This window comes from Erpetoichthys calabaricus, chromosome 16 (assembly GCF_900747795.2).
Source record: "Erpetoichthys calabaricus chromosome 16, fErpCal1.3, whole genome shotgun sequence".
NCBI lineage: Eukaryota > Metazoa > Chordata > Cladistia > Polypteriformes > Polypteridae > Erpetoichthys > Erpetoichthys calabaricus.
This window is the reverse complement of record NC_041409.2, coordinates 85,393,889-85,409,650: the sequence shown is the minus strand read 5'-3', so window position 1 is coordinate 85,409,650 and position 15,762 is coordinate 85,393,889. Positions and strand designations below refer to the sequence as shown.

Genomic DNA, 15,762 nt, shown 5'->3' with positions numbered 1-15,762 from the left:
CTTACCGGCCGAGCTTTCCTACGTGCCGCCCCAGTCTCATCAAACTGCAGCCTTCTTACCATCTGCCACTTTCTGCTGACCCGTATATCGAACAGAGAAGACGAAAGAGGGCAGTCCAAAGCTTTTTGTTATTTTGTTTTCACTCTTGGCCTTTCTCTGCATGATCTCATTGCTTCACCTGACTTATAGACCTAATCACCCCGAGGATAAACATTTTGCTAGTACCACTTTGCTTTCCACTTGATTAAGTTGATTAACTTTCTAAGCTTTGATGTATTTGTTATGTTTATGAGCCTGCTGTTGATTTGCTTACTTATTTCATACTTGTCAGCACAAAATCATGCAGGACAAGATATTCACTCTGCATTCCATGGTAGGAATAGTTAGGGTACTCAGCTCTTATGGTTTCACATATTCAGATCCTGTTGTAGTGAACAATAAGAAGAGTCATTTTTCTTTACCCTGTTCCACAACGGGACACAGACGCTATGTCCACACTAAAAACTAAAATGATCTCAGTCCACACTAGTGTTTTCACATAGTTTATGAAAGTATCTCTGTCCACACTCAAATGCCAGAAGGAAAGGGAAATGAAACATTCCCTGACTGTAACATAACAATAATTCTCTTGACCAAAGAATCAGGGGCAGTGGTGGATCTTCAGTTCTGAAAGGAAATATCATGTGAATTGCTTTTCCTGTTTATCCATCTATCCATCCATTATCTAACCCGCTATATCCTAACTACAGGGTCATGGGGGTCTGCTGGAGCCAATCCCAGCCAACACAGGGCGCAAGGCAGGAAACACACCCTGGGCAGGGCGCCAGCCCACCGCAGGGCACACACACACACACACACTAGGGACAATTTTTAGAATCGCCAATGCACCTAATCTGCATGTCTTTGGACTGTGGGAGGAAAGTGGAGCACCCGGAGGAAACCCATGCAGACACGGGGAGAGCATGCAAACTCCATGCAGGGAGGACCCGGGAAGCGAACCTTACTATCTCCCTAATGCGAGGCAGCAGCGCTACCACTGCGCCACTGTGCCGCCCCTTTTCCTGTTTATGACATGCACTCATTTTCCTAGAAGTATCTAGTTGACAGTATTTTAGCAAAACATGCTTTCCTTTTGCATGTTTTAAACATGTGGCTGGATAACTGACATATGGATTATATCAAACAAGTAATGTGAGTTTTTGTTTTTTATTTTTTCCCTTTAACATTTTTTAAAATCTTTTGGTACCGTACAGCATTCGTCACTGTTAGCTTGGATTGTATCGAAAACTTTTTTTAATCCCTGTACTAGATGAAAACATGAGATTAAATTTTTTATCCGATGTGAACATCTCACTTTAGCAGGGAGAATCAGTACTGTTAAGATGTTAACATCCTTCCCAAGCTGCTTTTTTCTATTTCAGAGCATAGCTATATGCAATAACAAATTATTCTTTAACAAATTAGATTCAATTAAAATCTCATTTACCTGAAATTCAACGCTACAAAGGCCCAAAGCAGAAGGTGGCACGGCACCACCTAACTTTCAGTTTTATTGCTGGGCGGCAAATATGCCAGCTAAAAAGACCTGGAAATTGACACAAATTGATGAATATACACAAGCCTGGTCTGCAATGGAAATAAAATATTTCTGCACTTCAAAATATATGCCCTACTTTTTCTTTTTTTCTTTTCATTGCTTTGTCTTAGTTTTATGAAGTGATTTGTTGTATAAGATCGACTTCATTATATGCAATGTTAATTTCTTCCAATACAGTGATCCCTCGCTATATCACGCTTCGACTTTCGCGGCTTCACTCTATCGCGATTTTTTCTCATACACGCTTACGTCACTACACATGCGCCGTCTGAGAACTTTTATCTAAGCCCCACGATGGCTCCTAAACGTGCTGCTTTTTCTAAGCCTTCTGACAATGAAACTAAGCGCCGGAGGAAGATGCTTACCATCCAGGAGAAGGTGAAACTCTTGGATATGATCAAAGATGGCAATACCCTACAAAAGCCTCCTCACGCATATGAAAAAACAGCGCCAGCAACTGCCTATCAAGATGTTCTTCAGCCGCGCACCCCGACACCCACTGCCTACTCCTAGTACTCCTTCAGTGGACGAAGACAATGACGCACCTGCTGAAGATACTGCACCACCTGAAGACTCTCCTACTGAGGTCGTGCCTTCATAGGTTAGTGGTTGTGTGTAAGAACTGTGTGTGCGTGTAATTAAATGTACAGTACAATAATAATAATATGATATTTGTAACATCTAATATGTCTTATTTTCTCTTATTTTGTCTAATATATTGGGTAATACGAGTGTAATGGTGACTAAAGGGTGTTATTTCATGTCTAGAGGGCTCTAATAATGTTAAAAAACGTATTTAGAAGATCGTAAACAGGTTTTCTATACTCTAACTGCGAAAATATTCGATTTATAAATAAAGAATCCTACTTCGCAAAAATTCATTTATCGCGGTAGAGTCTGGAACGGATTAACCGTGATAAATGAGGGTTCACTGTACAATAAAATAAAAAAAATCTCAACCATCACTACAACCATTAACTGGAGTATTTGGTGGAGTATTCCTTTAAGAAGTTTGAAAAATGATTCAGTACATTAAGATTTTGTGCAGTGTGGCAGACGACCAGGGACCTTGCCCCACCAGGACGCCTGGAGAAGGGAAGTACCGGGAGAAGGGAAACATCTTCCCCTTGGTGCAAGAGGGCAGCCCCCCTGGATTAGATCAGGATCACGGATGGAGAGCTTAGAAGCTCAACCCTGTTGGGGTCAGTGGCCACCGCCAGGGGGCGCCTGGACGATCACGGAGCCCTGGATGGCAGCACTTCCACCGCACCAGGAAGTTCTGCAGGAGGTTCATTGGGGCACTCCTTGAGCACATCCAGGTGCAACATAAAAGGGGCCGCCTTACTTCGAGAAGCTAGAGTTGGGTGGAAGAGGATGGAGCTTGCGAGGAGTGGAGTAGAGGTGGCAATAGAAATGAAAGCGAAGGACTGAGAGCAATATTGTTTTTGGTTTGGGCACTGTTTGGTGTTGTGTGCAGGAGAAGAAAATAAACGTGTGTCTTTGGACTTCTGCCGGTCTCAGTATCTGTCTGTGTCTGGGCTGGTCTTTTACAGCAGCTAATAGCGAAGTTGCCCCAGTATCTCATCCAGATATCTCCTAAAAGCTGCTAAGGTTTCTGCTTCAACTCTAAGCTCAGTCATTAATTTCACATTCCAATGATCCTTTCTGTGATGAATTCTTCTCGGCTTCATTCTTACTGTAAATGCACTTCTCCTTATCATCCAGTGGAGTCCTTGAGTGTGTAATTTGCTATTGAATGGAAAACATTCTGATGAAACAATCTGATCAATGCCTTTGAAAACTTTTGAAGACTTTGATAAGGTCTCCAAACAGCCTTCTCTGTTCAAAGAGGTTTAATTCCCAAAGCCTATCCTAGTTAGACCAGCTGCTTAGTCACAAGAATGATGAAGTGCATTAAGGGGTCCGTTGTGTTGTGTTTATAATTTGAAAACAGTGCGGCTTGGCTCAAATTTGTGGGTGCAGGAGCGCTCCACTGTTGAAGCTGTGTGGCCGTGGAGTGTTCAATGGAGAGTCAAGCTGATTACTTGTTACATGCAGACATGATCAGCTCGACTGTTCTCCATTGACATTCCATGGGTTGTCAGGCAAAGCTCCTGCCTAAAAGGAATAAAAGGAAGAGCATGAGAGAAAAACAGAGATCTAGAAAGGGGAGAAGAAAAAAGTAAGGCCAAAGGTGAATTGAAAAGAGGGAAAAGAATAGAGGAAAGACAGGATCGTAGCAGAGCTGGTGTGGCAGAGAGTAGGCATAGTAGTCAGGGAAGAAGATCTGTCCAGAACTGTAGTTCACCAGTGGTAGAGTCACTCATCCTGAGCAACGAGATGGAGGAGGACCAGCTGATCATGCCAGGAGGTTCATTAGATGCTGAAACATAGTAGTAGGAGAATGGTGCTCGGCTCACAGGGTCCCCACAGATGCAGAGGTATAGTGGTGAGGACACAAGTCAGTGAAGAAAGACTGTGTTTGCCCGGGGAGACTCTCCGGCTGCTGAGTAGACCTTAAGGGTGAGCAGATGAGACATAGATATATGAGGTGAGACAAAAAAAAATAACCAGATTGGTAATGAAAAAAATCTTTATTGCTGAATTACAGCATTCTAAATATTGTCACCTTTTATCTACTCCCCCTTCCGATCTCTACACCGCTCCATACATATCTTCCATTGATTGAAACAGTGCTGGAAGTCTTCTTGCTGGAGGCTCTTCAACAGGCTTGTCGTTTCTGTCTTCACTTCATTCTTTGAAGAAAAATGTATTCCCTTCAGGTCACTTTTGATTTTTGGGAACAAGTAAAAATCACAGAGGGCTAAATCTGGCAAATAGGGAGGATGATCGAGGACAGGAATGTTTTTCTCAGTCAACAACTGCTTTACGGAAAAAGCATTGTGCACAGGAGCATTGTCTTGGTGAAGCACCCACCCACCTCTTGACCTGGGCGTTGAACATCTTCCACATTTTCTTGTCCTTCCTTGAAATGTTCGTGCCACTCAAAAACTTGTGTGTGAGACAAACTGTTATCATCGTACACTGTTTTTATCATTTCATAAGTTTCTATGGCCATTTTGTTCAATTTCGCGAGAAATTTGATGTTGATTCGCTGTTCTATTTTTTAACCCAACATTATTGCGGCAACTCGTGTAGCGATTGTTGTGTAAATACTTACTGGGCTGGCTATTCACAGGAGATACCTAGCCAGTCGGCGGTTTGAGAGGGCGTGTAGGAGGAGATATATGGTACATAGTTCTATGATTCACGTTCAGCCGACCTCCAGACGGTTTTCCAGGAAATCCCCAAGCCCAGTCTGGTTATTTTTGTGTCTCACATCATAGAAGTACACACTGAAGCTCATGATTCTTTTATGGACTGACTCTGACTTTGCATTAACCCTTGTTTTTAACCCATTTTACGGATCACATTTATTGGTATTTTAACCTCTACAGGAACACAGGTTTTGTTGGATTATTAATTTATATATTTGCTGGAGGATTGCACCATACATGTGGAACCTTGGTTCACGACCATAATTCGTTCCAAAACTCTGGTCGGAAACCGATTTCGTTGTGAACCAAAGCAATTTCCCCCATAGGATTGTATGTAAATACAATTAATCCGTTCCAGACCATACGAACTGTATGTAAATATATATTTTTTTATTTTTTAAGCACAAATATAGTTAATTAAACCATAGAATGCACAGTGTAATAGTAAGCTAAATGTAAAAACATTGAATAACACTGAGAAAACCTTGAACAACAGAGAAAACTAACACTGCAATAGTCTGCGCTATAGTGCTAGGAACCGCTAGCTAAAAACACTTTTTTTTTAATGAGTTTTAAGGACAGGGAAAAAAATGAACATTTGAAAAATCCATAAATTAATAAACCACCAAGAAAAGTAACATTGCAACAATGCACGCTACGAACCGATCGCTGTAAACAGAACTGAAAACAAAAACAAGCCTTCTCTACCTTATGCGTCCAGTCCTCCTTCTCTCGCTTGCGCTCTCTCCTGGAGCGCCTGTGTGTGCGCCTCTCTTGCGTGCTCCTGTGTGTGTGTGCCCCTCTCACACGCGTCTCCTGTGTGTGTGTGTGCGCCTCTCTCCCGCGCGCTCCTGTGAGTGTGTGTGCACCTCTCTCGTGCGCGCTCCTGTGTGTGTGTGTGTGCGCTTCTCTCGCACGCGCTCCTGTGTGTTTGTGTGTGCGCCTCTCTCCCGCGCGCTTCTGTGAGTGTGTGTGCGCCTCTCTCGTGCGCGCTCCTGTGTGTGTGTGCGCCTCTCTCGCACGCGCTCCTGTGTGTGTGTGTGCGCCTCTCTCTCACGTGCTCCTGTGTGTGTGTATGCGCCTCTCTTGCGTGCTCCTGTGTGTGTGTGTGCCCCTCTCACACGCGCTCCTGTGTGTGTGTGTGCGCCTCTCTCCCGCGCGCTCCTGTGTGTGTGTGTGCGCCTCTCTCTCACGTGCTCCTGTGTGTGTGTGTGCGCCTCTCTCTCACGCGCTCCTGTGTGTGTGTGTGCGCCTCTCTCCCGCGCGCTCCTGTGTGTGTGTGTGCGCCTCTCTCGCACGCGCTCCTGTGTGTGTGTGTGTGCGCCTCTCTCCCGTGCGCTCCTGTGAGTGTGTGTGCACCTCTCTCGCACGCGCTCCTGTGTGTGTGTGTGTGCCTCTCTCGCACGTGCTCCTGTGTGTGTGTGCACTTCTCTTGTGCGCTCCTGTGTGTGCGCCCCTCTCTCTCTCACGCCTCTGTGTGCGCCTCTCTCTCTCTCTTGCTCACTCGCTGCACAGGAAATGCACAGGGAGAGACTGAGCATGTACAAACCGAATGGGAAACTGGCTTGTTCGTATACCGAGTGTGTGGTCGTGAACCGAGGCAAAAGTTTGGCGAACTTTTTGGTTGTAAACCGATTTGTATGTGTACTGAGACATTCGTGAACCAAAGTTCCACTGTACTTTATTTAATGTTTGGACACTATTTGAGAATAAAAGCACTAAGCACTTTTGCACCAGCCTTTTTACTTGTTTGAGTAAACAAAGTCCATCATGTCTATTAATGAACCAGGTTCAAGGAGGAAATGCCAGCTGCAAGCCACATGGGCATCACAACACATTGCACGTGGGGTTTTTTAATTTATTAAACAAAATTCATTATCACTAATTAGTTTAAGAGCAGAATACAAATGCTAATGTATTTTAGAAGGATTGGTTCTTTATTGTAAATATAAGTGGAACAAAGGCTTCCCAACATATTTTTAATTAATAGACCTTCCTGCTGACATCATAAAAGATTATACCAGGTACAGGAATAAAGAAAAACATTTATTTGTTGTGAATTTACACCCTCAGTCATAGCAGAAGTTGCTCAGTTTCATACTGCCATGCCAAACCATTGTGATTACTTTATAAATATTTTTAAATACTGTATATTGTTAAATAGATATGAAAAGTAAGAATGATATTAGTAAAATAAGGAAAATACTGACATTTGTGAGTGTACTTTTCTCTACTGTATGATGCTGGTTTGTATATACTGTATTTGATGTGGTGTGTGTGCTTTGTTGCAGAAGAAAGATCTCTCCTGAAGTGGATCTACATTTTTGTAATGCTCACTTGAACAGATAAACAATTTTTGATTAGCACAACTGTACAGAAGAGAAAAATGTCCAAAGAAAATGATGGAACAATTGTCATTTTCAGAAGCAAAAGCCTCATGAGATCGTTAGGCAAAACAGTGATTTTGTCTGCAGTTGGCTTAAGTCTATAGATACATAGACTGTCCTACTGTTTTTAATCCCCTTGTTTAAATACTAACTACAAATATTAGAAAGAATATCACATTTGAGGCTTTTTATTTATCAGGGGTATTCACCAATTTTCTTGTGGTCAGATGGAAAATGTGAAAAGGACAGAATTGGGGTAGGAGGCCAAGGTGTAATTCTGTCTGGTGTGGCGAGGATCTGGCGACTTCTGTTGGTAGTGACTATGAAATACTAGCTGTGATATATCAAAGTGTGGCTACTCAGAACTTTATGTTTCTGTTTTATAATGTTTGTGAAACTTCTCTAACGTTAATAATATGTAGGAATAGCTAACTACCTAATGAAAGGAGGGCTTGAAGGCCATTTTGGGGAGGTGGGTAGGTGGGCTAGCCATCTGACAGGGTAGATGGGGATTGAAGAGCCAAGGTTTTATTTAGCTTCTATTTGCTTTTTTTTTACTTTAAAATCTCTCTCCCTCTATTATTTTTCAATAAATGAACAATTTTAGACAGACACACAGGCAGACAGAGGATCCCAGAAGAAAATTTCAGCAAGCAGCGAACACAGCTTTTCCCTAAGAGAGGGTACATCAGCGTTTCTCAACCTTTAAGTATTTGCAACCTAAGTTTTCATAACAGTTTTAATCGCGCCCCCCTAACGTTTTTTTGAAACCCTAATAAAATTTATTCCTAAATTTTTTGCTGCCGATACACCTCTACAAGTTTAAAATTTCCCTACGAATAGCAAAATTATGCCACATATGGCAACATTCGCATCCCCTTTCTTGTTACTTCAGCTATTACAGCGTTTGAGAACCGCTGGGGTACATTATGTTTTTTGAATACATCACACAAAACAGCCACCATAGACGTGATAGAGAATCATGGGTAGTCTGAGTAGAATCACGCAATGCTTCCCCAAAACGTGAGAGTGGTCATCAGTTGGCTGGAATGCCTTGGCCTCTGATTGAATAATCAGTGAAATCGTGGTACCTTCCAGTCATTACATGATAAACCAGGCATGTCAAACTCACTACCATTGGTGGGCCGCTTCGACTGCCATACGTGCGTCAGCAGGCCGCACTGTAACATACTGAAAACTTTAAAAAATGTAACACTTAAAGTTTAAAGTTTAAAGAAAAGCAATTTATTTCCATACAATCTCCGTACAACAGTGTACAATTAGAGTCTGAGCCTCTTAGCTAGGTCCTTATTTTATTATATTATATTCATTATATTATATTCATTGCTTGTATGGGAGTCTTACAGTGTCTTGAGCGATGTGGGGTTTTGGTAGCTTTCATTAACGAAAACAATTGCTCATAAAGGTAAGTGCTTCCGAACATAGACAGTACTCTTGATGCCAACTTATGGATCTGCACATATGAGGGTGGCAGGTAAACATACAAGCCTGGCACACCAACTTCGTTGTATTATGCCTTCAGAATAGAATCTGACTGCAGTTCAATCAACTCTCAGGTGCCTATTCTCAGGCGCATTCTCAACATTGTAAGAGTATGGTGACGTAAACAGCGCAAAGTCCTGTTCGTGTGAACTGAAATTACGTAAACGCTCACTGAATTCATTGCTCAGTAATTCAAATTGGAAAACAAATCCTCCAAAAATCAAATTTTACTTTATTAAGTTTACTTCAAAGTTTATATTGTAAAATAAGCCAATATGCAAAAAGCCCCCTGACCTACACTAATTTTACAAACTCAAAATCACAAAAATTTGTTAATAAACAACTCACCAACTTCTCGCATCCACTTCAGATCTTCAGCTGTAGTCTGCACTAACTGTTCGTTACAATACTAGCACAAAATTACATAAAACTAGAGCAAAAAAACGTGAAAATATGCAAGCTATTACTACTCGTGATGGTCAGTTCTGCCCAGTGGCCAGTCTCAGCAGCCCAGCCAGTAGTGTAGCCTGCCAGGGTCGGCTCTAGGCTCGTATGGGCATTAGGCAGAGAAAGAATCGGTGGCCCCTTCGCCCTCCAATGTCAATATGGTATCTTATGCACGGCAGATGGCCACGTCCATTGCGGACACTGCATAACTGCCTCGTGCTAGTGACACGCTTCTATATGCGCGTGTCCAATTCTTGAAAACCAAGTAGCGGCCCATGATATTCTCATTACGGCAGAACGTTATAATATTATATATAGCTTACTGCTCTGACTCGAGCGACATTAGTAAATACAGCATACTAATTAACAAGAAACACAATGTTTTTCGGCCACATTGCCGTCAATTGTGTCGTTATTTTCTCTTTCTGTTTTATATTCAATATATCAGAATCAGAATCAGCTTTATTGGCCAAGTATATGTACACATACAAGGAATTGGACTCCGGTTTTACCTAGTATTGTCCCTGATGCTGTGAGATTGACTTAAGTCCTCACAGGTGGTGCAGTGGTAGTGCTGCTGCTTTGCAGTAAGGAGACTGTGGAAGATTGTGGGTTCGCTTCCCGGTTCCTCCCTGTGTGGATAGCGCTTTCAGTACTGAGAAAAGCGCTATATAAATGTAATGAATTATTATTATTATTATTATTATTATTAAGTGTTCATGAGAGTGATGGCCTGAGGAAAGAAACTGTTCACGTCTGGTAGTTTTGGCGTACAGTGCTCTGTAGCGCCTACCAGAGGGAAGAAGTTGAAAAAGGTTGTAACCAGGGTGTGATGGGTCTGCAATGATGTTTTCTGCCCTTTTCCTGACTCGAGATCTGTATAAGTCTTGAATGGAGGGCAGATCAACACCAATGATTTTTTCTGTAATCCTGACTGTCCGTTGAAGTCTGTTCCTGTCCTGTTTTGTGGCTGAGCCAAACCAGACTGTGATAGATGAACATAGAACAGACTGGATTACTGCAGAGTAAAATTGGATGAGCAACTCCTGAGGCAGGTTGAACTTCCTGAGCTGGCGCAGGAAGTACAACCTCTGCTGAGCCTTTTTAACAATTGTGTTTATGTTTAGTTCCCACTTTAGGTCCTGGGAAATTGTGGATCCCAGAAACCTAATTGGCGTGGCGGCCCTGTGCAGGTGCACAGTTTGCACATGCCTAAGGCCGCCCCTGCTGCCAGGCTGCTGCAGCCTAGCACTTCAGTTGCGACGTCGCGGCTCATTAACTTTGGACAAGGCTCATGGCTATACTAGCAGATGACGTTTCCAGTACCAGTAAGAAAAGTCAATAAGTAACGCCGAAGATGCAGAATGATTCAATCACAAATGATAGTAATCATTTTGTACAAGTTTAGTGCTAACTAGGATCTGTCATGCGGGCCGCACAGATTTCTGTTGCGGGCTGCATGCGGCCCAGGGGTCGCGTGTTTGACATGCCTGTGATAAACAGTTCAGAGAGGGAATATACTGTATGTGACCATGATGTGTCACTAATTCCAAGCTCCATCAGGATCAAATTTATGACCGTTCCTGATGCAGATGACATGATGATGATGCAGATGATATTCCAGAACTTAACACAAAATAATTATGGGTTGCACTTTAAAGCTGCTTTATAGAGCTTAATAGCCAGGAGATGATTGGAGCAAACACTCAACTGGTAGTAAAAAAAATATATATATTGTCTGAAAGATGGGCAGAAGAAGACAGGGAAAGGGGAAGTAATGGTGTTTGGTTTGACATTGTGGTGAGCCAGACAAGTTTGATGGGTCACCCCAGACATGGCTTTCAACAGTCAGACCCAGCAAGGCTGGAGTTCTCTTGTTTTCTTGTGTTTATTTTATAGTGTATTTTGTTTGATGTCTTTGTGGTATCCCTCCCTGTGGTTTATTTTGTTTACTAAAACTAGCTTTCTGTTATTTACTTAATTCTTGGTGTTCTTTCTGGTTCCTCTTCTGTAAGTTAAATATATATATATATATATATATATATATATATATATATATATATATATATATATATATATAAATATATATATGATGTATGTATGTATGTATGTATATGTATGTGTGTGTGTGTGTGTGTGTGTGTGTGTGTGTGCTCATATATATATATATATATATATATATATATATTTTTTTTTTTTTTGTGCATCCCAAACTTTATCGTTTTGTGAGTCATTTGTCTTTCCATCTTGAAGAAATTGCTTTTTGGTTGCAATTTCCCAGTGGTTTCTGCCATTTCAAAGGGAAGTATGCTTGATGTATTTCTCATTTGCTGCGCACAGTTTCTGTGGCCGGCATTTCCATCTCTAGTTCTTAGCCTTGCCCGTTTGTTTCTGGGTCTACAGCTGGATGGCCCATCTGAAAACAACAATCTGCTACAAAATTTCTTCTTAGAAGAGACTGCTTTACTCACCGTTGGTATAGCTTGAGATTTGTAGGTTAAACTGCCACATCTACCACAACCTTACATGACCCAAGAGTACTTCCTGAGTTTAATCTGTTGTCCCCTGGGAAGCGCTTCCAGGACATGCAGGATACCAATAATCCTTGTACAATCAATATCCAACAGCTCACTCTGACGGCTCCCACAGAAACTTGCAGGGCCCTAAGACCATAACTTCCATGTTGCCCTGTGGACTCCAGGGGCATAATAATAATAATAATAATAATAATAATAATGGGGCTTGCTAAATGATATCCTGCCACCTGGTGTATGGGGGGATATTCTGCCCACAGCAAGCTGGCATGTACTCACTGTCCTGACATTCCAGCTACCCAGAGTGGCCTTCTGTGGTTGCTGGGATGCCAACCCCGGTGTAGCTGTTACCACAGCATCTTTCTGTGTCCAGGTCCTGGCATGGCAAGGGAATATCATCGCTCCACAGCAGACCTTTCTTTCTCACGGCCACCTGGCCAGGTACAGTAGCAGGATCCATCCCAGCAGGGATACTGGTTGCTCCGTCACAGCCTACCAAATATCTCACTCTTTTTAACTCAGATGTCCTCCATTACTATGTTAGTTTCTTTAAGAACATTCAAATATTGTAAATTATTGCTTCACTTTTTGCAAAGGGATTGTTTAGACATCTAAACTATGTTCTTTTCTATTGACAAGCTATTTACTATTTAAATTGACTAAGACTTTTGCACAGTATGTGTATGTAATATATAATTGTTAAACACAATTTGTGATTTAAATTGTTTACAATGAGGATTCCTCCCAGGTAAGCACCCATGTCTTGATTTTCTGCAGTGTTGCTTTTTGATAGGATCAGTATATTGCTTGCCACTTCTAGCTTTCTTACAGTTGTCTTCTCCTCACTTTTGTTTACCACAGACCAAACTCTCTTTGCTGTTCAGCTGATACACTTTTTGTTCTGTTTTCTTATAAAATATACAGGACCCAACACTTGAATTCCTCAGGAAGTTTGCGATTGGCCTTGTCTCAGGGACCATTGCGTCCTGCGTCAACATCCCTTTTGATGTCGCCAAAAGTCGTATTCAGGGTCCACAGCCCATCCCTGGAGTGATAAAGTATCGATCCTGCTTTCAGACCATGGCTCTCATTTATAGAGAAGAAGGGTAAGTAACACAGAGTTTTTGCCAATATAAAATATAATATCTAAGTCTACTCTATATATATAAAATCCTAAGCCTAAAAGTGCTACGATTTTATGTGACATTTTCATGTCACGCTTTAAATCGGGCTTATTTTAAAACCTACATATATATGTTTGGTATCATTCTTTACAGAATTTATCGAACTTTAATGTGATGTTGTTAGAACAATTCCCACGGTCCAATTTCTTCTTATTCGTGTGAATGCTATTGTCAGACACAGTTCCTGCGCTCTCATCTCCAAGCGGGGTCAGAAATAAAAGACAAAGAGTAGAACACAAAGTAGAACATCATAAAGAGGTTCAAAAACGTTGGCACATGCAGAGCGGGTTAGAGATTATGAAAGTACTAAAATTCGAAACTCTCAAAAAACTGATAGTAAAGATTGCATTAGCGCTAACAAATGGAAATTATTACTCGGTGAAATAACAGAACAGTGAAAAGAGATTGAATATATGGACATAGGTGATATGACAGAAGTATGTAGATATTGGTTGGCTTTAAAGTTTAAGTCGGAGATTTGTAGATCGTCTAATTTGTGTTGCCATCAGGGAAAAGTAGTGTTTCTTCACAATGAAGAGGCCTATCCGCGAGAATTAAAAGATTTGTCGTTTGGTGAAAGTGAAATCCACATGCGCAAGCAGCAGAGTAGCGAAGAGGGTTGGTGAGTGAAGCAAGCAGGGGGCAAAGCCCCCTAGTTATAATATAAAATTCCAGTACTCCAGATGTGGTCTCACTAGTGCATTATATAGTCTTAGTGTAATGTCCCTTGATTTATATTCAAACTATTTTTATGGTCTAACCTAGCATTTTTTTGCCTTTTTAATTGGTTCTGCACGTTACTTAGATAACTTTCCGGTTATCAGACTTCTTTCCTCCTGTTCCCGATTTTTGATTTCTTGATTTGTGGTTAGGTTTTGTCAACAGACAGGCTTGTCTCTTGTTTTTGACCCCTGCCTCTTCCAAACAAGGCGTTTCTCCCCATCATTTTCATCAAATCATTACTGTCTTGTTCAAGCCAGTACAGTTTGAAAAGTACCCACTACCAGGCCTATTATTCCTATGGCTTGTCTACCTTTGATAATGAAGTTTGTTAAAACAAACCAAAATCTTGGAAAGCATCTGCTTCATTAGCTGAGGTATTACTTTTGCAGGAGGCACGCTAGCTCCCCAAACCTGACACAGACAGATACAGGACACAAGTTTAGCAACATACACTTTTTTTTATTTTTCTGTGGGAAACGTTTCCCAAAATGTTTCCCATAAATGCACAGTATAAAAGCACAGCAACAGAACTTTCTTTTCTTCTATTTCTGTGTTTCTTTCTTCTTCTCTCTGTCTTCTTCCTCCTCCACTCCTGCTCTGGCAAGCTTTGTCTTCTCTGTCCTGACTCCCTTTTATGCTGCACCCAGGAGCACCCCAGGTGGCCCATCATCAGCATGATCCAGTTGTACTCCAGGGTGTGGCAGAAGCCTGACATAGTAGGGCACTGCAGCTCCTGTAGCACCCCCTGTCAGCACCCATGGAACCCAACAGGGCTGTACCGAACTCCCACGAAGCCCTATGGGAATCCAAGGCACTGCTGCAACCCTTTGGGGTATGGGGGGGGGGCTAGATGGCAGGGGGGTTGTTGGGTTGGGGGGGATATGGGCTGCCATCTAGTGCTCTGCGCCAGTCCTCTCCCCCGATCGTTCCATAACACAGGCGTCCCTGCTAGGTAAGAGCCCAAGCTGTCTGCTCCACATGCTATAGATTATATAATATACCTGTTAAAAATTTGCAACATTGTCAAAATTATTAAATCATATCCATTTAAGTATATTGTTCCATGAAGCAGATGGATTTTTCTCGTGCATCAAAGATAATTTTATATTCACTAAACAATGTAATGGATCTGGGCATCACAAAGTGGATACTGGGATTCTACGTGTTCTTTAGTTTGTTTCAGATTTCTGTATTTTCTAAATTAAATATGTACGTGGAGACAAAGGCGTAGTTATCTGTGTGGGAGAGGTTGCCTTAAATACAGTGGATTCATAAAGCATTCACTCCGTAAGGGCGGAGTGGTGGCTCTGAGGCTAAGGATCTGCGCTGGTATCCTGAAGGTTGCCGGTTCGAATCCCCGTCACTGCCAAAAGAGATCCTACTCTGCTGGGCCCTTGAGCAAGACCCTTAACCTGTAATTGCTCCAGGGGCGCTGTACAATGGCTGACCCTGCGCTCTAACCCCAAGGGGTATGCGAAAACTAATAAATTTCTAATACGAGAAATTGTATAAGACGAACAAGAACAAAACTCCCATCCCTTTCCGCACACTTCTTTGTGTTGTAGATTTAATTTTAAATGGATACATTTGTCATGTTTGCCCATCAGTCTACACTCAATAATCCGAAATGCTAAAATTTAAACATGTTTCTCAAAATCGAATCGAATACACTGGAATTCACACCTTTAATTCAGTACTTTGTTAAACAAGATTTGATTTATACAATTTTTGGTCCTCCACTGAAATGAAATCCTGGATACACCCTTGAAGGCTCACACATGATACAATAAGAAGGTGGTCCATGTCAATGACACACAGCTTTAAACACCGATTTCCCAATGAAAAAGGGTCATTCTGGGGTCTTGGCTTTGCATGAACCTGTCTCTTAGTGCCACTCCATACCTGGGCATGCTGTACCACGATTGGCTTAAAGGGCATTAAATCTCTTAAGTCTTGAGCAAATAAGTCTACGTGGCAATGTAATCCATTTCTTCAAAACCGTCACAGCATCACCAATGTAAATAATAAAATAGTGGATCATGTATTCAAGGACATCAGTAATAGTTTAGGAGAAGTGCATTTAAGAATGAAGGCTGGAAACACTTCTTG

General features: G+C 41.8%; 1 protein-coding gene across 1 annotated transcript in view; it reads left to right on the top strand.

Moving 5' to 3' along the window:
• slc25a21 (solute carrier family 25 member 21) overlaps window positions 1-15,762 on the top strand; it is a 544,109-nt gene that overhangs the window by 502,447 nt on the left and 25,900 nt on the right. The window contains exon 9 of the mRNA XM_028821245.2: window positions 12,671-12,852. Within this exon, the coding sequence (XP_028677078.1) occupies window positions 12,671-12,852 (182 nt within the window). The remainder of the gene's footprint in view (window positions 1-12,670; window positions 12,853-15,762) is intronic.